The 20,741-nt window shown below is 48.0% G+C and overlaps 1 protein-coding gene across 10 annotated transcripts in view; it reads left to right on the forward strand.

Annotated features, from left to right (window-relative positions):
• Positions 1-20,741, forward strand: part of LOC143783200 (uncharacterized) — a 128,163-nt gene that overhangs the window by 31,603 nt on the left and 75,819 nt on the right. For 5 of the 10 annotated variants that reach the window (XR_013217119.1, XM_077271612.1, XM_077271614.1 and 2 more), the window contains exon 2: positions 9,079-9,199. The exons of 2 other annotated variants lie outside the window; for them this stretch is intronic. Coding sequence is in view for 4 of the 8 variants with exons in the window: in XM_077271612.1 (XP_077127727.1) it covers positions 9,079-9,199 (121 nt within the window). In the remaining 4 variants the exon portion in view is untranslated. Of the gene's footprint in view, positions 1-9,078; positions 9,200-20,695; positions 20,740-20,741 lie in introns of those variants that run through there. 3 more of the 10 variants (XM_077271618.1, XM_077271621.1, XM_077271619.1) reach the window with 3 other exon arrangements.

Consider the following 20,741-nt stretch of genomic DNA (forward strand, 5'->3'; position numbering starts at 1 on the left):
GCCTGTCCCTTTGCATAATGCCCCTCCATGGGACCTAAACCTTGTTTTAAATGCGCTAACCAAATCTCCTTTTGAACCCCTGGCAGACGCACCTCTAAAGATCCTGTCTTTAAAAACCACACTCCTAGTGGCCCTAACCTCAGCCCGTCGCGTTAGTGACATACAAGCATTGTCCGCGTGCCCTCCCTTCACTCAAATTCTAGAAGACAGAGTCATTCTGAAAACAGACCCGGCTTACCTCCCTAAAATTGCGTCACAATTTCACAGGACACAAGAGATCTCCCTGCCCTCATTCTGTCCCAACCCCAAAAATGAGGGGGGAAAAAACACTACATACCCTTGATGTTAAAAGGTGCCTACTCCAATACTTGTCAGCCACTAGGGAGTGCAGGAAGGATAGGGCTCTGTTTGTCTGCTTCCAGGGTCCACGGAAGGGACAGAAAGCGTCAAAAGCTACGTTAGCGAGGTGGATAAGAGATGCCATCGCCCTATCCTACTCATCCAGCGGGGCGGCCATCCCGGAGAATATAAAGGCTGATTCGACCAGAGCAGTGGCATCATCCTGGGCGGAGAGAGCTGGCGCTTCAATACAACAGATATGTAGAGCGGCCACTTGGTCTTCCCAGTCTACATTTTTCAAACACTACCGCTTAGACTTGACCTCCTCTGATCTCACCTTTGGTCGAAGGGTTCTAGAGGCAGTGGTCCCTCCCTAAAAGTTACAATCTATGTAAATCTCTCCGTGGTGCCATCATGGGGATAGAGAAAATTGTAGTTACTTACCGATAACGGTATTTCTCTGATCCCATGATGGCACCCGTATATTCCCTCCCTTTTCACACACAGGTGTGCACATAATAATAATGTTGATAATTAGTTTAGTCACGGTGCCTCTGTTAAGTTAAGTTGTTAAGCTTAATTTGTGTAAATATTAAGTTGCAGCTGAAGTTCTGTATAAAGGCTCTGTAAACCAACTGATGTGGGAGAGAGGTACGCCCTTTTTAACCTGTAGGTTTCCTGTCCCTGGGGGCGGACCCCTCTTTCCGTGGTGCCATCATGGGATCAGAGAAATACCGTTATCGGTAAGTAACTACAATTTTCACAATCTTTGGAGAGTCCAGTAGCCGCCAGCGCCGATCATATTCACAGGTCACATAACCAGTTGTCATCCATGGCCGATCTTGTGCCGCCTTCTACCACGTCATGGACGTCACTGTCTTTATTTCCACTACATGGGATGACAGTCCGGTATTGCCGAGTCCCTGTGATGGGTTCTGCTTCCTGTAACCGATGATATAACAATCTCTCCTCCTCCCCGTAGTCCTGGTTTGTACAATACATGAACTGGATGTTAGGAGTATTTTTCTCCCTCCATTTGAGGAGTTGCCTGGGTGCTAAGATTAGGTGTGAATACGGTCTGTGGAGACCCGAGCTGCCGGCCGGTCATCTGCTCTGCAGTCACCGTCTACCCCTGGTCATCCTCAGCCCTAACAAAGCTTCTCCTCTGTCCTCTCCTGCTTCTATGTGGTAACATAATAAAATAATACAGGAATATCTAACAATCATGGATTATTTGGGAAATATGGACCCCACACTTCTACACCACAGGCTGAACAGATCTGAAATCAAGATTTTTGAACTGACACTGTAATAGTTTTATTTTTTAAAATATGATCCCATCACGATCCCAGCTTGTATTTTGGTACAGATGTGGCTAGGAGCATAACAGGCACATGTGCAGTTGTGAAATTTTTAAATTAAACGTTTTTTTCAGAAATGCGTTTTATAGTTTTGCGCTTGCGTTCGCATAGGTAAAATATTATTAAAGATACTCTTGTGACATATCTGGTGCAAGCTTGTACTGTTCTGAGTAGAATGGTGTTTATTTTGTTTGTCTATCTCTTTTCTAGCCTGAGCTATGGGGAGAAATGTAAAGGCAGGCAACACCGAAATTCGCACTTTTTCCGAACTTTGAAAATCAATAAAAAATAAAAAAAAATATTTAGAATTTTTTCTTCTTCACATTTTGCATTCTCTGTCACACTATTACCAAATAACAAAATCTCAAAAGAATTAAAAATATAGTGGTAAAAATCATTGGTTCACTTGATATGGAATGACCCCTGGGAGATTACACAGTATGCATTGGAGGATTCTGGGTGATGAGAGGAGACTTCTGGGAGATTATACAGTATACACTGGAGGATTCTGGGTGATGAGAGGAGACTGCTGGGAGATTGTACAGTATACACTGGAGGATTCTGGGTGATGAGAGGAGACTGCTGGGAGATTGTACAGTATACACTGGAGGATTCTGGGTGATGAGAGGAGACTTCTGGGAGATTGTACAGTATACACTGGAGGATTCTGGGTGATGAGAGAAGACTGCTGGGAGATTATATAGTATACTAGAGGATTCTAGGTGATGAGAGGAGACTGCTGGGAGATTACACAGTATGCACTGGAGGATTCTGGGTGATGAGAGGAGACTACTGGGAGATTATACAGTATACACTGGAGGATTCTGGGTGATCAGAGGAGACTGCTGGGGGATTATACAGTGTACACTGGAGGATTCTGGGTGATGAGAGGAGTCTGCTGGGAGATTATACAGTATACACTGGAGGATTCTGGGTGATGAGAGGAGACTGCTGGGAGATTATACAGTATACACTGGAGGATTCTGGGTGATGAGAGGAGACCCCTGGGAGATTACACAGTATGCATTGGAGGATTCTGGGTGATCAGAGGAGACTGCTGGGAGATTATACAGTATACACTGGAGGATTCTGGGTGATGAGAGGAGACTGCTGGGAGATTACACAGTATACACTGGAGGATTCTGGGTGATGAGAGGAGACTACTGGGAGATTATACAGTATACACTGGAGGATTCTGGGTGATCAGAGGAGACTGCTGGGGGATTATACAGTGTACACTGGAGGATTCTGGGTGATGAGAGGAGTCTGCTGGGAGATTATACAGTATACACTGGAGGATTCTGGGTGATGAGAGGAGACTGCTGGGAGATTACACAGTATACACTGGAGGATTCTGGGTGATCAGAGGAGACTGCTGGGAGATTATACAGTATACACTGGAGGATTCTGGGTGATGAGAGGAGACTGCTGGGAGATTACACAGTGTACACTGGAGGATTCTGGGTGATCAGAGGAGACTGCTGGGGGATTATACAGTGTACACTGGAGGATTCTGGGTGATGAGAGGAGTCTGCTGGGAGATTATACAGTATACACTGGAGGATTCTGGGTGATGAGAGGAGTCTGCTGGGAGATTATACAGTATACACTGGAGGATTCTGGGTGATGAGGAGACTGCTGGGAGATTATACAGTATACACTGGAGGATTCTAGGTGATGAGAGGAGACTGCCGGGAGATTACACAGTATGCACTGGAGGATTCTGGGTGATGAGAGGAGACTACTGGGAGATTATACAGTATACACTGGAGGATTCTGGGTGATCAGAGGAGACTGCTGGGGGATTATACAGTGTACACTGGAGGATTCTGGGTGATGAGAGGAGTCTGCTGGGAGATTATACAGTATACACTGGAGGATTCTGGGTGATGAGAGGAGACTGCTGGGAGATTATACAGTATACACTGGAGGATTCTGGGTGATGAGAGGAGACTGCTGGGAGATTATACAGTATACACTGGAGGATTCTGGGTGATGAGAGGAGACTGCTGGGAGATTACACAGTGTACACTGGAGGATTCTGGGTGATGAGAGGAGACTGCTGGGAGATTACACAGTATACACTGGAGGATTCTGGGTGATGAGAGGAGACTGCTGGGAGATTGTACAGTATACACTGGAGGATTCTGGGTGATGAGAGGAGACTGCTGGGAGATTATACAGTATACACTGGAGGATTCTGGGTGATGAGAGGAGACTGCTGGGAGATTATACAGTATACACTGGAGGATTCTGGGTGATGAGAGGAGACCCCTGGGAGATTACACAGTATACACTGGAGGATTCTGGGTGATGAGAGGAGACTGCTGGGAGATTATACAGTATACACTGGAGGATTCTGGGTGATGAGAGGAGACTGCTGGGAGATTATACAGTATACACTGGAGGATTCTGGGTGATGAGAGAAGACTGCCGGGAGATTACACAGTATGCATTGGAGGATTCTGGGTGATCAGAGGAGACTGCTGGGAGATTATACAGTATACACTGGAGGATTCTGGGTGATCAGAGGAGACTGCTGGGAGATTATACAGTATAACCTGGAGGATTCTGGGTGATGAGAGGAGACTGCTGGGAGATTACACAGTATACACTGGAGGATTCTGGGTGATGAGGAGAGGAGACTGCTGGGAGATTATGCAGTATACACTGGAGGATTCTGGGTGATGAGAGGAGACTGCTGGGAGATTGTACAGTATACACTGGAGGATTCTGGGTGATGAGAGGAGACTTCTGGGAGATTGTACAGTATACACTGGAGGATTCTGGGTGATGAGAGAAGACTGCCGGGAGATTACACAGTATGCACTGGAGGATTCTGGGTGATGAGAGGAGACTACTGGGAGATTATACAGTATACACTGGAGGATTCTGGGTGATCAGAGGAGACTGCTGGGGGATTATACAGTGTACACTGGAGGATTCTGGGTGATGAGAGGAGTCTGCTGGGAGATTATACAGTATACACTGGAGGATTCTGGGTGATGAGAGGAGACTGCTGGGAGATTATACAGTATACACTGGAGGATTCTGGGTGATGAGAGGAGACCCCTGGGAGATTACACAGTATGCATTGGAGGATTCTGGGTGATCAGAGGAGACTGCTGGGAGATTATACAGTATACACTGGAGGATTCTGGGTGATCAGAGGAGACTGCTGGGAGATTATACAGTATAACCTGGAGGATTCTGGGTGATGAGAGGAGACTGCTGGGAGATTACACAGTATACACTGGAGGATTCTGGGTGATGAGAGGAGACTGCTGGGAGATTGTACAGTATACACTGGAGGATTCTGGGTGATGAGAGGAGACTGCTGGGAGATTATACAGTATACACTGGAGGATTCTGGGTGATGAGAGGAGACTGCTGGGAGATTATACAGTATACACTGGAGGATTCTGGGTGATGAGAGGAGACCCCTGGGAGATTACACAGTATGCATTGGAGGATTCTGGGTGATCAGAGGAGACTGCTGGGAGATTATACAGTATACACTGGAGGATTCTGGGTGATCAGAGGAGACTGCTGGGAGATTATACAGTATAACCTGGAGGATTCTGGGTGATGAGAGGAGACTGCTGGGAGATTACACAGTATACACTGGAGGATTCTGGGTGATGAGGAGAGGAGACTGCTGGGAGATTATACAGTATACACTGGAGGATTCTGGGTGATGAGGAGACTGCTGGGAGATTATACAGTATACATTGGAGGATTCTGGGTGATGAGAGGAGACTGCTGGGAGATTGTACAGTATACACTGGAGGATTCTGGGTGATGAGAGGAGACTGCTGGGAGATTACACAGTATACACTGGAGGATTCTGGGTGATGAGAGAAGACTGCCGGGAGATTACACAGTATACACTGGAGGATTCTGGGTGATGAGAGGAGACTGCTGGGAGATTATACAGTATACACTGGAGGATTCTGGGTGATGAGAGGAGACTGCTGGGAGATTATACAGTATACACTGGAGGATTCTGGGTGATGAGAGGAGACTGCTGGGAGATTATACAGTGGACACTGGAGGATTCTGGGTGATGAGAGGAGACTGCTGGGAGATTATACAGTGTACACTGGAGGATTCTGGGTGATGAGAGGAGACTGCTGGGAGATTATACAGTGTACACTGGAGGATTCTGGGTGATGAGAGGAGACTGCTGGGAGATTATACAGTATACACTGGAGGATTCTGGGTGATGAGAGGAGACTGCTGGGAGATTATACAGTATACACTGGAGGATTCTGGGTGATGAGAGGAGACTGCTGGGAGATTATACAGTATACACTGGAGGATTCTGGGTGATGAGAGGAGACTGCTGGGAGATTATACAGTGGACACTGGAGGATTCTGGGTGATGAGAGGAGACTGCTGGGAGATTATACAGTATACACTGGAGGATTCTGGGTGATGAGAGGAGACTGCTGGGAGATTACACAGTATACACTGGAGGATTCTGGGTGATGAGAGGAGACTGCTGGGAGATTATACAGTATACACTGGAGGATTCTGGGTGATGAGAGGAGACTGCTGGGAGATTATACAGTATACACTGGAGGATTCTGGGTGATGAGAGGAGACTGCTGGGAGATTATACAGTGGACACTGGAGGATTCTGGGTGATGAGAGGAGACTGCTGGGAGATTATACAGTGTACACTGGAGGATTCTGGGTGATGAGAGGAGACTGCTGGGAGATTGTACAGTATACACTGGAGGATTCTGGGTGATGAGAGGAGACTGCTGGGAGATTATACAGTATACACTGGAGGATTCTGGGTGATGAGAGGAGACTACTGGGAGATTACACAGTATACACTGGGGGATTCTGGGTGAGGAGAGGAGACTGCTGGGAGATTATACAGTATACACTGGAGGATTCTGGGTGATGAGAGGAGACTGCTGGGAGATTATACAGTATACATTGGAGGATTCTGGGTGGTGAGAGGAGACTGCTGGGAGATTATACAGTATACACTGGAGGATTCTGGGTGATCAGAGGAGACTGCTGGGAGATTATACAGTATACACTGGAGGATTCTGGGTGATGAGAGGAGACTGCTGGGGGATTATACAGTGTACACTGGAGGATTCTGGGTGATGAGAGGAGACTGCTGGGAGATTATACAGTATACACTGGAGGATTCTGGGTGATGAGAGGAGACTGCTGGGAGATTATACAGTGTACACTGGAGGATTCTGGGTGATCAGAGGAGACTGCTGGGAGATTATACAGTATACACTGGAGGATTCTGGGTGATGAGAGGAGACTTCTGGGAGATTATACAGTATACACTGGAGGATTCTGGGTGATCAGAGGAGACTGCTGGGAGATTATACAGTATACACTGGAGGATTCTGGGTGATGAGAGGAGACTGCTGGGAGATTATACAGTATACACTGGAGGATTCTGGGTGATGAGAGGAGACTTCTGGGAGATTATACAGTATACACTGGAGGATTCTGGGTGGTGAGAGGAGACTGCTGGGAGATTATACAGTATACACTGGAGGATTCTGGGTGATGAGAGGAGACTGCTGGGGGATTATACAGTGTACACTGGAGGATTCTGGGTGATGAGAGGAGACTGCTGGGAGATGATACAGTATACACTGGAGGATTCTGGGTGGTGAGAGGAGACTGCTGGGAGATTATACAGTGTACACTGGAGGATTCTGGGTGATGAGAGGAGACTGCTGGGAGATTATACAGTGTACACTGGAGGATTCTGGGTGGTGAGAGGAGACTGCTGGGGGATTATACAGTGTACACTGGAGGATTCTGGGTGATGAGAGGAGACTGCTGGGAGATGATACAGTATACACTGGAGGATTCTGGGTGGTGAGAGGAGACTGCTGGGGGATTATACAGTGTACACTGGAGGATTCTGGGTGATGAGAGGAGACTGCTGGGAGATTATACAGTGTACACTGGAGGATTCTGGGTGATCAGAGGAGACTGCTGGGAGATTATACAGTATACACTGGAGGATTCTGGGTGATGAGAGGAGACTGCTGGGAGATTATACAGTATACACTGGAGGATTCTGGGTGATGAGAGGAGACTGCTGGGATATTATACAGTATACACTGGAGGATTCTGGGTGGTGAGAGGAGACTGCTGGGAGATTATACAGTATACACTGGAGGATTCTGGGTGATGAGGAGAGGAGACTGCTGGGAGATTATACAGTATACACTGGAGGATTCTGGGTGATGAGAGGAGACTGCTGGGAGATTATACAGTATACACTGGAGGATTCTGGGTGGTGAGAGGAGACTGCTGGGAGATTATACAGTATACACTGGAGGATTCTGGGTGATGAGAGGAGACTGCTGGGGGATTATACAGTGTACACTGGAGGATTCTGGGTGATGAGAGGAGACTGCTGGGAGATTATACAGTGTACACTGGAGGATTCTGGGTGATCAGAGGAGACTTCTGGGAGATTATACAGTATACACTGGAGGATTCTGGGTGATGAGAGGAGACTGCTGGGAGATTATACAGTATACACTGGAGGATTCTGGGTGATGAGAGGAGACTGCTGGGAGATTATACAGTATACACTGGAGGATTCTGGGTGGTGAGAGGAGACTGCTGGGAGATTATACAGTATACACTGGAGGATTCTGGGTGATGAGAGGAGACTGCTGGGAGATTATACAGGGTACACTGGAGGATTCTGGGTGGTGAGAGGAGACTGCTGGGAGATTATACAGTATACACTGGAGGATTCTGGGTGATGAGAGGAGACTGCTGGGAGATTATACAGTATACACTGGAGGATTCTGGGTGGTGAGAGGAGACTGCTGGGAGATTATACAGTATACACTGGAGGATTCTGGGTGATGAGAGGAGACTGCTGGGAGATTATACAGGGTACACTGGAGGATTCTGGGTGGTGAGAGGAGACTGCTGGGAGATTATACAGTATACACTGGAGGATTCTGGGTGATGAGAGGAGACTGCTGGGAGATTATACAGGGTACACTGGAGGATTCTGGGTGGTGAGAGGAGACTGCTGGGAGATTATACAGTATACACTGGAGGATTCTGGGTGATGAGAGGAGACTGCTGGGAGATTATACAGTGTACACTGGAGGATTCTGGGTGGTGAGAGGAGACTGCTGGGAGATTATACAGTATACACTGGAGGATTCTGGGTGGTGAGAGGAGACTGCTGGGAGATTATACAGTATACACTGGAGGATTCTGGGTGATGAGAGGAGACTTCTGGGAGATTATACAGTATACACTGGAGGATTCTGGGTGGTGAGAGGAGACTGCTGGGAGATTATACAGTACACACTGGAGGATTCTTGGTGATGCCACTCTCTTTGGTTGTCAGGTTCCTCTCAGGGGTCAGGACTTCGCTCTCTATCTCTCCATGGAAGAGTGGGATTATGTAGAAGGACGCCGGGGTCTGTACATGGACGTCTTGGTGGGTGATCTCCGGCCTCCTGTATCAGCAGTAGGGTTGAGCGACTTTCATTTTTTTAAGATCGAGTAGGGTTTTGGGAAACCCGATTTTGTCCAGAGTCGAGTCGAGTGCAGTCGGCCGATTATCGCTAAAAGTCGGGGATCGACCGAAACACGAAACCCAATGCAAGTCAATGGGGAAGCATAGTCGGCAGTGAGTGGAGGCCAGGAAAACACCTACAGTGCCCATTTTAATGCCAAAAACATCCATTCTTGTTTCTGAAGCTTGCCAATCTTAATTAACTGTATAATAATAGTTGGGCATAAGGAATTGGGGGAAAGTTGTGGGGGGAGTAGGGCTGGCTCAAGTTTTTCGTGGGCCCAGGAAATGCGGACTACGTCACGGCGGTGTTGCAGGGAAAGGTAAGTATTTAAAAGTTGCAAGTGCTGTGATCCTGAGCAAGCAGGGGGGGCCCACTCGTTCGCATTGCCACTGGCACAGGGCCCCTCAAAGTACGGCGGTGTGTTTGCATGGCGGGGGCGCCTCCCACCAGCAGCGACACTTTTGCGTACTCTGAGGGGCCCTGTGCCAGTGACGTCGCCAACGAGTATGCCCCCCCCACCTGATGAAGGAACCTGCACTTTCATCTGCACCTTCCTCTTTGTCCCTGTGTAAGGTGGTATAACATGCGGGAAGGGGAACCTTACTTTCAGCAGGGTCAGATTCTGGCTGTGTAGAGTACAAGGGGAATGTAGTGGTCTAGGTCAATGTACCAGCAGACTCATTTAGCAGTGGCTGGGCAATGGGCAGGATGAGGAGGAAACAGATATAGGGCCAAAGAATAAAGTAGGCTACATGCAGTTCAAAATTGGTAACAGGACTAAACAGGCGGCATTGCTTTGTTCAGTGGAGTAGCAAACCCAAGAGCAGCAGACACTGTTTCAAGGGCCTAACCACACTAGTAGGCCAAATGCAGTTTAATATCTGATAGTATAGGGCGAAAGCCAGAATGTGGAAGCTCAGCTTTGTTCAGTTGAGGACAACACCAGGGAGGGGCAGACACCTTTAGTAGGCCGGAAAAGCCTATTGCATTTTTTAAAATGGTAATTTGGAGCAGAAGGTTGAAGCTCAGCTTTATTTAGTTGAGGGCAACACCAGGGAGGGGCAGAAGCCGTTAGTAGGCCCTAACCACCATTTTTTTTTTTTTTAAAACCACTTAATGAGAGCCGGAAGGTTGAAGCTCAGCTTTATTTAGTTGAGGACAACACCAGGGAGGGGCAGAAGCCGTTAGTAGGCCCTAACCACCATTTTTTTTTTAAAACCACATAATGAGAGCCGGAAGGTTGAAGCTCAGCTTTATTTAGTTGAGGACAACACCAGGGAGGGGCAGAAGCCGTTAGTAGGCCCTAACCACCATTTTTTTTTTAAAACCACTTAATGAGAGCCGGAAGGTTGAAGCTCAGCTTTATTTAGTTGAGGACAACACCAGGGAGGGGCAGAAGCCGTTAGTAGGCCCTAACCACCATTTTTTTTTTTTTTAAAACCACATAATGAGAGCCGGAAGGTTGAAGCTCAGCTTTATTTAGTTGAGGACAACACCAGGGAGGGGCAGAAGCCGTTAGTAGGCCCTAACCACCATTTTTTTTTTAAAACCACTTAATGAGAGCCGGAAGGTTGAAGCTCAGCTTTATTTAGTTGAGGACAACACCAGGGAGGGGCAGAAGCCGTTAGTAGGCCCTAACCACCATTTTTTTTTTTTAAACCACATAATGAGAGCCGGAAGGTTGAAGCTCAGCTTTATTTAGTTGAGGACAACACCAGGGAGGGGCAGAAGCCGTTAGTAGGCCCTAACCAAAGTTGAAGGCCAAATGCAGTTTAATTTCTGATACTATAGGCCGAAAGCCAGAAGGTGGAAGTTCCGATTTAGACAGTGGAGGACAATTTGAATTAGGGACTGCAGACAGACTTAGTAGGCTGTCCCCTGTGGACCATGCATCCACCACATTAACCCATTGCGCCGTAATGGACACGTAATCTTCCGTGGCCATGCCTACAGGTCCATGCGTCTGTTGTCAGGTGCACCTTTGTACTCACAGATTGCCAGAGTGCATGGACAATGCGGTCTTCTACATGCTGGTGGAGGGTTGGGATGGCTTTTCTCGCAAAAGAAGTGTCGACTGGTTAGCTTGTAGCGTGGTACAGCGTAGTCCATCATGGCCTTATTAATAGTAAATAAAATATATAACTAGGCTCTATGAACTTTTAAATAGGTTCCAGGGGTACACGGGCAGCATTGGTGTGGTCAGTGGAGGAGTATTGCAAGTAGGGGCTGCAGACAGGCTATCAAAGGCCTAAAATAACAAACAGTAGGCAGTCATGGCAGTTTTACATCGGTTACATGGATACACAGGCAGGCACTCCAGGCAGCATTGTGCTCAGTGGAGGAGTATTGCAAGTAGGGGCCGCAGACAGGCTATCAAAGGCCTAAAATAACAAACAGTAGGCAGTCATGGCAGTTTTACATCGGTTACATGGATACACAGGCAGGCACTCCAGGCAGCATTGTGGTCAGTGGAGGAGTATTGCAAGTAGGGGCCGCAGACAGGCTATCAAAGGCCTAAAATAACAAACAGTAGGCAGTCATGGCAGTTTTACATCGGTTACATGGATACACAGGCAGCTAGGTGGTGAGTGGAGGAGTATTTAAAGTAAGGACCGCAGACAGGCTATCAAAGGCCTAACATAACAAACAATAGGCTCATGGCAGTTTTACAGCGGTTACATGGATACACGGGCAGGCAGCTTGGTGGTGAGTGGAGGAGTATTTAAAGTATGGACCGCAGACAGGCTTCGAAGGCCTAACACAATAAAATGGGCTGGCTGTAGGCACTTTAAAATTGGTTCCAGGGGTACACGGGCAGCAGTGGTCTGGTCAGTGGAGGACTAGTGGAAGTATGGACCGCAGACAGGCTTCGAAGGCCTAACACAATAAAATGGGCTGGCTGTAGGCACTTTAAAATTGGTTCCAGGGGTACACGGGCAGCAGTGGTCTGGTCAGTGGAGGCCTAGTGGAAGTATGGACCGCAGACAGGCTTCGAAGGCCTAACACAATAAAATGGGCTGGCTGTAGGCACTTTAAAATTGGTTCCAGGGGTACACGGGCAGCAGTGGTCTGGTCAGTGGAGGCCTAGTGGAAGTATGGACCGCAGACAGGCTTCGAAGGCCTAACACAATAAAATGGGCTGGCTGTAGGCACTTTAAAATTGGTTCCAGGGGTACACGGGCAGCAGTGGTCTGGTCAGTGGAGGCCTAGTGGAAGGAGGGACCGCAGACAGGCTTCGAAGGCCTAACACAATAAAATGGGCTGGCTGTAGGCACTTTAAAATTGGTTCCAGGGGTACACGGGCAGCAGTGGTCTGGTCAGTGGAGGCCTAGTGGAAGGAGGGACCGCAGACAGGCTTCGAAGGCCTAACACAATAAAATGGGCTGGCTGTAGGCACTTTAAAATTGGTTCCAGGGGTACACGGGCAGCAGTGGTCTGGTCAGTGGAGGCCTAGTGGAAGTATGGACCGCAGACAGGCTTCGAAGGCCTAACACAATAAAATGGGCTGGCTGTAGGCACTTTAAAATTGGTTCCAGGGGTACACGGGCAGCAGTGGTCTGGTCAGTGGAGGCCTAGTGGAAGGAGGGACCGCAGACAGGCTTCGAAGGCCTAACACAATAAAATGGGCTGGCTGTAGGCACTTTAAAATTGGTTCCAGGGGTACACGGGCAGCAGTGGTCTGGTCAGTGGAGGCCTAGTGGAAGGAGGGACCGCAGACAGGCTTCGAAGGCCTAACACAATAAAATGGGCTGGCTGTAGGCACTTTAAAATTGGTTCCAGGGGTACACGGGCAGCAGTGGTCTGGTCAGTGGAGGCCTAGTGGAAGTATGGACCGCAGACAGGCTTCGAAGGCCTAACACAATAAAATGGGCTGGCTGTAGGCACTTTAAAATTGGTTCCAGGGGTACACGGGCAGCAGTGGTCTGGTCAGTGGAGGCCTAGTGGAAGGAGGGACCGCAGACAGGCTTCGAAGGCCTAACACAATAAAATGGGCTGGCTGTAGGCACTTTAAAATTGGTTCCAGGGGTACACGGGCAGCAGTGGTCTGGTCAGTGGAGGCCTAGTGGAAGGAGGGACCGCAGACAGGCTTCGAAGGCCTAACACAATAAAATGGGCTGGCTGTAGGCACTTTAAAATTGGTTCCAGGGGTACACGGGCAGCAGTGGTCTGGTCAGTGGAGGCCTAGTGGAAGGAGGGACCGCAGACAGGCTTCGAAGGCCTAACACAATAAAATGGGCTGGCTGTAGGCACTTTAAAATTGGTTCCAGGGGTACACGGGCAGCAGTGGTCTGGTCAGTGGAGGCCTAGTGGAAGGAGGGACCGCAGACAGGCTTCGAAGGCCTAACACAATAAAATGGGCTGGCTGTAGGCACTTTAAAATTGGTTCCAGGGGTACACGGGCAGCAGTGGTCTGGTCAGTGGAGGCCTAGTGGAAGTATGGACCGCAGACAGGCTTCGAAGGCCTAACACAATAAAATGGGCTGGCTGTAGGCACTTTAAAATTGGTTCCAGGGGTACACGGGCAGCAGTGGTCTGGTCAGTGGAGGACTAGTGGAAGTATGGACCGCAGACAGGCTTCGAAGGCCTAACACAATAAAATGGGCTGGCTGTAGGCACTTTAAAATTGGTTCCAGGGGTACACGGGCAGCAGTGGTCTGGTCAGTGGAGGACTAGTGGAAGGAGGGAGCGCAGAAAGGCTTCAAAGGCCTAAAATAACAAACAATAGGCTCATGGCAGTTTTACAGCGGTTACATGGATACACGGGCAGGCAGCTTGGTGGTCAGTGGAGGAGTAGGGACCGCAGACAGGCTATCAAAGGCCTAAAATAACAAACAATAGGCTCATGGCAGTTTTACAGCGGTTACATGGATACACGGGCAGGCAGCTTGGTGCTGAGTGGAGGAGTAGTGCAAGGAGTGTCTGTCCCAGTACTCCCAAAATATAAATAGATGTTAATGTCTCGCAAAACAACCAAAACAAAAAAAAAGATGGCATACTTAGGTACAGGGGTGGGCTCATCTGCTGTGTTTCTGACATAGTAATTTGGCAGTAACTATTTAATGGTGCCAATATAGGACACAGACACAGACTACTTTAAGTTGCATCATAGATGTCTACAAATTTGTATTGTCAGTGCCAGACATTGAATGATGTCAGCGAATAGACTAAAGATTGGTGGAGCTGTGCGACATAATTTTGCACGTAGTACAGCCCAGTTTGAGCTGGGGTAGGGGGGAACTCTCTTGAGGCCGGCGGGACCGCCCCAGGGCCACTCATGTTACAACGGTGTGTCTGACGTTGGGTGCGCACCACCACCGCCAGAGACACTACATTGTACTATGAGGGACCCAGTAGCAATGCCGTCAACCAAAAGCGAGCACACCCACCTCTTCAGACAAACAGCAGTCTCACGGGTGCTTGCGCCAAGTCGCGATACCACGGCCCCGTGTGGGGAGTTTGGCCATTTAGGGAGGTGTAAACATGTCGTATGCTGTACAATCTGCAGCAGCAAATTAGACATTAGAAAAGTAATTCACAGGCAAGAGCTTTTCATAGGAAAGCTAGGTGTCGGCCGGGCAAGGTGGGGCAAAAGATTTTGAAATCCAGTTGTGGTTCATTTTAATGAATGTTAGATCGTCAACATTTTGGGTAGCCAGACGAGTCCTTTTTTCGGTTAATATTGACCCTGCAGCACTGAATACTCTTTCTGATAGGACACTTGCTGCCGGGCAAGCAAGCTCCTGCAATGCATATTCTGCCAATTCTGGCCAGGTGTCTAATTTGGAGGCCCAGTAATCAAATGGGAATGACGGTTGAGGGAGAACATCGATAAGGGATGAAAAATAGTTAGTAACCATACTGGACAAATGTTGTCTCCTGTCACTTTCAATTGATGCAGCAGTACCTGTCCTGTCTGCGGTCATAGCAAAATCACTCCACAACCTGGTCAGAAAACCCCTCTGTCCAACGCCACTTCTGATGTGTGCACCCCTAACACTCCTAGTCTGCTGCCCCCTGGAGCTCGTGTGAGAACGATCACGTGCGCTGTGTGCTGGGAATGCCTGAAGCAAACGGTCAACAAGAGTTGATTGTTTGGTTGCTAATATTAGTTCCAAGTTCTCATGTGGCATAACATTTTGCAATTTGCCTTTATAGCGTGGATCAAGGAGGCAGGCCAACCAGTAATCGTCATCGTTCATCATTTTCGTAATGCGTGTGTCCCTTTGTAGGATACGTAAGGCATAATCCGCCATGTGGGCCAAAGTTCCACTTGTCAAATCTCCGGTTGTGATTGGTTGAGGGGCAGTTGCAGGCAAATCTACGTCACTTGTGTCCCTCAAAAAACCAGAACCCGGCCGTGACACGCAACCAATTTCCTGTGCCCCCGTGAAAGTTTCCGCATTAAAAATATACTCATCCCCATCATCCTCCTCGTCCTCCACCTCCTCTTCGCCCGCTACCTCGTCCTGTACACTGCCCTGACCAGACAATGGCTGACTGTCATCAAGGCTTCCCTCTTCCTCTGGTGCAGACGCCTGCTCCTTTATGTGCGTCAAACTTTGCATCAGCAGACGCATTAGGGGGATGCTCATGCTTATTACGGCGTTGTCTGCACTAACCAGCCGTGTGCATTCCTCAAAACACTGAAGGACTTGACACATGTCTTGTATCTTCGACCACTGCACACCTGACAACTCCATGTCTGCCATCCTACTGCCTGCCCGTGTATCCTCCCACAAATAAATAACAGCACGCCTCTGTTCGCACAGTCTCTGAAGCATGTGCAGTGTTGAGTTCCACCTTGTTGCAACGTCTATGATTAGGCGATGCTGGGGAAGGTTCAAAGACCGCTGATAGGTCTGCATACGGCTGGCGTGTACAGGCGAACGTCGGATATGTGAGCAAAGTGCACGCACTTTGAGGAGCAGGTCGGAGAACCCAGGATAAGTTTTCAATAAGCACTGCACCACCAGGTTTAAGGTGTGAGCCAGGCAAGGAATGTGTTTCAGTTGGGAAAGGGAGATGGCAGCCATGAAATTCCTTCCGTTATCACTCACTACCTTGCCTGCCTCAAGATCTACTGTGCCCAGCCACGACTGCGTTTCTTGTTGCAAGAACTCGGACAGAACTTCCGCGGTGTGTCTGTTGTCGCCCAAACACTTCATAGCCAATACAGCCTGCTGACGCTTGGCAGTAGCTGGCCCATAATGGGACAACTGGTGTGCAACAGTGTCATCTGCCGATGGAGTGGTTGGCCGACTGCGTTCTGTGGAAGAGCTGTAGCTTCTGCAGGAGGACGAGGAGGAGGAGGAGGGGGTGCGAACGCCTACAGCCAACTGTTTCCTAGACCGTGGGCTAGGCACAACTGTCCCTAAATTGATGTCGCCTGTGGACCCTGCATCCACCACATTCACCCAGTGTGCCGTGATGGACACATAACGTCCCTGGCCATGCCTACTGGTCCATGCATCTGTAGTCAGGTGCACCTTTGTACTCACAGATTGCCTGAGTGCATGGACGATGCGCTGTTTAACATGCTGGTGCAGGGCTGGGATGGCTTTTCTGGAAAAAAAGTGTCGACTGGGTAGCTCGTATCGTGGTTCAGCGTACTCCATCAGGGCTTTGAAAGCTTCGCTTTCAACTAACCGGTAGGGCATCATCTCTAACGAGATTAGTCTAGCTATGTGGGCGTTAAAACCCTGTGTACGCGGATGCGAGGATAAGTACTTCCTTTTTCTAACCAGAGTCTCATGTAGGGTGAGCTGGACTGGAGAGCTGTAGATCGTGGAACTTTCGGGTGTGCCGGTGGACATGGCAGACTGAGAGACGGTTGGAGACGGTATTGTTTCCGCCGGTGCCCTACATGCAATATTTCCTCCTACAAAACTGGTGATTCCCTGACCCTGACTGCTTTTGGCTGGCAAAGAAACCTGCACAGATACTGCCGGTGGTGCGGAAAATGGTGGCCTTACAGTGACGGAAGGGATGTTGCGTTGCTGACTAGCTTCATTGGCCGAGGGTGCTACAACCTTGAGGGACGTTTGGTAGTTAGTCCAGGCTTGAGAATGCATGGTGGTTAAGTGTCTATGCATGCAACTAGTATTTAGACTTTTCAGATTCTGACCTCTGCTTAAGCTAGTTGAACATTTTTGACAGATGACTTTGCGCTGATCAGTTGGATGTTGTTTAAAAAAATGCCAGACTGCACTCTTCCTAGACTCTGATCCCTTTTCAGGGATTGCAGACTGAGCTTTAACCGGATGGCAACGCTGTGCTCCAACAGGTTTTGGCTTTGACACGCGTTTTGGTCCAGATACGGGCCCGGCAGATGGAACCTGTTGCGATGTTGATGCCTGCTGCGGCCCCTCCTCCACCTCCGCTTCTGAACTACTGCCGCCTGCACCCTGTTCCCCCAATGGCTGCCAATCGGGGTCAATAACTGGGTCATCTATTACCTCCTCTTCGAGCTCGTGTGCAACTTCGTCTGTGTCACTGTGTCGGTCGGTGGTATAGCGTTCGTGGCGGGGCAACATAGTCTCATCAGGGTCTGATTGTGGATCTGTACCCTGAGAGGGCAATGTGGTGGTCTGAGTCAAAGGAGCAGCATAGTACTCTGGCTGTGGCTGTGCATCAGTGCACTCCATGTCAGAATATACTTGTAATGGGCATGGCCTGTTAAATGTTTCACTTTCTAAGCCAGGGACGGTATGTGTAAAGAGCTCCATGGAGTGACCCGTTGTGTCGCCTGCTGCATCCTTCTCTCTTGTTGTAGTTTTTGCTGAGGAGGACAAGGAAGCGACTTGTCCCTGACCGTGAACATCCACAAGCGACGCGCTGCTTTTACATTTACCAGTTTCGGAAGAGGAGGCAAAAGAGCTAGAGGCTGAGTCTGCAATGTAAGCCAAAACTTGCTGTTGCTGCTCCGCCTTTAAAAGCGGTTTTCCTACTCCCAGAAAAGAGAGCGTTCGAGGCCTTGTGTAGCCTGACGACGAAACTGGCTCCACAGCTCCAGACTTAGGTGGAATATTTTTATCCCCACGACCACCTGATGCTCCACTACCACTACCATCATTACCAGCTGACAATGAACGCCCACGACGACCTCTTGCACCAGACTTCCTCATTGTTTTAAAATCTTAACCAAAGTAACTTTATTTGTTGCTATCAAACAACTTACACGGTGAGCTATAACTTCAGTATGATTTCAATATCCCTTAACAGGTTGGTGAGACCACAAGGAAAATCAGGCACAATGTTACACACTCTGTTTTCTGTGGCACAAAATCACAGAGATGACACACACGCAGGACTGTCACTCAAGCACTAATGTCAATATTAATCTCCCACCTAATTTATTTATTTTTTTTTCTCAGGGAGACTTTAGAAACCAAATAATATTAAAAAAAAAAAAAAAAAGGCTTTCTATGGCCCACAATTAGAGAGAGAGAGGTGGCACAACCAGGAGTCAAGACTGGCGCACAAGCTGAAAGGGCAATATTACTCTCCCACTGTTTTTTATGTTTTTTTTGTTTTTTTCAGGGAGACTTTAGAAACCAAATAATATTAAAAAAACCAAAAAAAAAAAAGGCTTTCTATGGCCCACTGAATGAAAGGGAGAGAGGTGGCACACCCAGGAGTCAAGACTGGCACACAAGCTGAAAGGGCAATATTACTCTCCCACTGTTTTTTTAGGTTTTTTTTTTTTTTTCAGGGAGAATTAGAAACCAAATAATATTAAAAAAAAAAAAAATAGGCTTTCTATGGCCCACTGAATGAAAGGGAGAGAGGTGGCACACCCAGGAGTCAAGACTGGCACACAAGCTGAAAGGGCAATATTACTCTCCCACTGTTTTTTTATGTATTTTTTGTTTTTTCAGGGAGACTTTAGAAACCCAATAATATTTAAAAAAAAAAATAAATAGGCTTTCTATGGCCCACTGAATGAGAGGGAGAGAGGTGGCACACCCAGGAGTCAAGACTGGCACACAAGCTGAAAGGGCAATATTACTCTCCCACTGTTTTTTTAGGTTTTTTTTTTTTTTTCAGGGAGAATTAGAAACCAAATAATATTAAAAAAAAAAAAATAGGCTTTCTATGGCCCACTGAATGAAAGGGAGAGAGGTGGCACACCCAGGAGTCAAGACTGGCACACAAGCTGAAAGGGCAATATTACTCTCCCACTGTTTTTTTATGTATTTTTTGTTTTTTTCAGGGAGACTTTAGAAACCCAATAATATTTAAAAAAAAAAATAAATAGGCTTTCTATGGCCCACTGAATGAGAGGGAGAGAGGTGGCACACCCAGGAGTCAAGACTGGCACACAAGCTGAAAGGGCAATATTACTCTCCCACTGTTTTTTTAGGTTTTTTTTTTTTTTCAGGGAGACTTTTGAAACCAAATAATATTAAAAAAAAAAAAAAAAAAAAAAAATAGGCTTGCTATAGCCCACTGAATGAGAGATAGCACACACAGCAGTGGCACACAAGCCCTGACTGAGGCCAATATTTTTCTCCCACTGATTGATGTAGTGTTTTTGTGTTGAGGTAGATTTTAGAACACAAATCACGGAAAAAATAAATAGGCTTTCTATGGCCCACTCAGTGAGAGATGGCACACACAGGGATGGCACTGTAGCAGAAATGCCAATCTTAATCTCCCACAAAAAAAAAACAAAAAAAAAAAAAAACTGTCCTACAATTACTATCTCCCTGCAGTAATGTAAGCCAGGTATGGCAGGCAGCAATAGGAGTGGACTGATGCACAAATTAAATAAAAAGTGTGGACAAACAAAAAAGATAGCTGTGCAGAAAGGAAGGAACAAGAGGATATGTGCTTTGAAAAAAGCAGTTGGTTTCCACAGTGGCGTACACACAGCAATACAGCTATCACGGAGCCTTCTAGGGCAGCCCAATGAGCTACAGCGCTGAGGGGAAAAAAAAAAAAAAATAGCTTCCACTGTTCCTGCACACCGAAGGTGGTGTTGGACAGTGGAAATCGCTGCAGCACAAGCGGTTTGGTGGTTAGTGGACCCTGCCTAACGCTCTCCCTGCTTCTGACGAAGCGGCAGCAACCTGTCCCTAAGCTCAGATCAGCAGCAGTAAGATGGCGGTCGGCGGGAACGCCCCTTTATAGCCCCTGTGACGCCGCAGACAGCAAGCCAATCACTGCAATGCCCTTCTCTAAGATGGTGGGGACCAGGATCTATGTCATCACGCTGCCCACACTCTGCGTTCACCTTCATTGGCTGAGAAATGGCGCTTTTCGCGTCATTGAAACGCGACTTTGGCGCGAAAGTCGCGTACCGCATGGCCGACAAGCACAGGGGTCGGATCGGGTTTCATGAGACGCCGACTTAGCCAAAAGTCGGCGACTTTTGAAAATGATCGACCCGTTTCGCTCAACCCTAATCAGCAGGTATGAGGCGCGATGTGTGACCCTATTGGAACAGCCGGTCCATCCACTCTCTATCGTATACAGTGCAGTCAGT

Source organism: Ranitomeya variabilis, chromosome 6, assembly GCF_051348905.1.
Source record: "Ranitomeya variabilis isolate aRanVar5 chromosome 6, aRanVar5.hap1, whole genome shotgun sequence".
Classification (NCBI taxonomy): Eukaryota; Metazoa; Chordata; class Amphibia; order Anura; family Dendrobatidae; genus Ranitomeya; species Ranitomeya variabilis.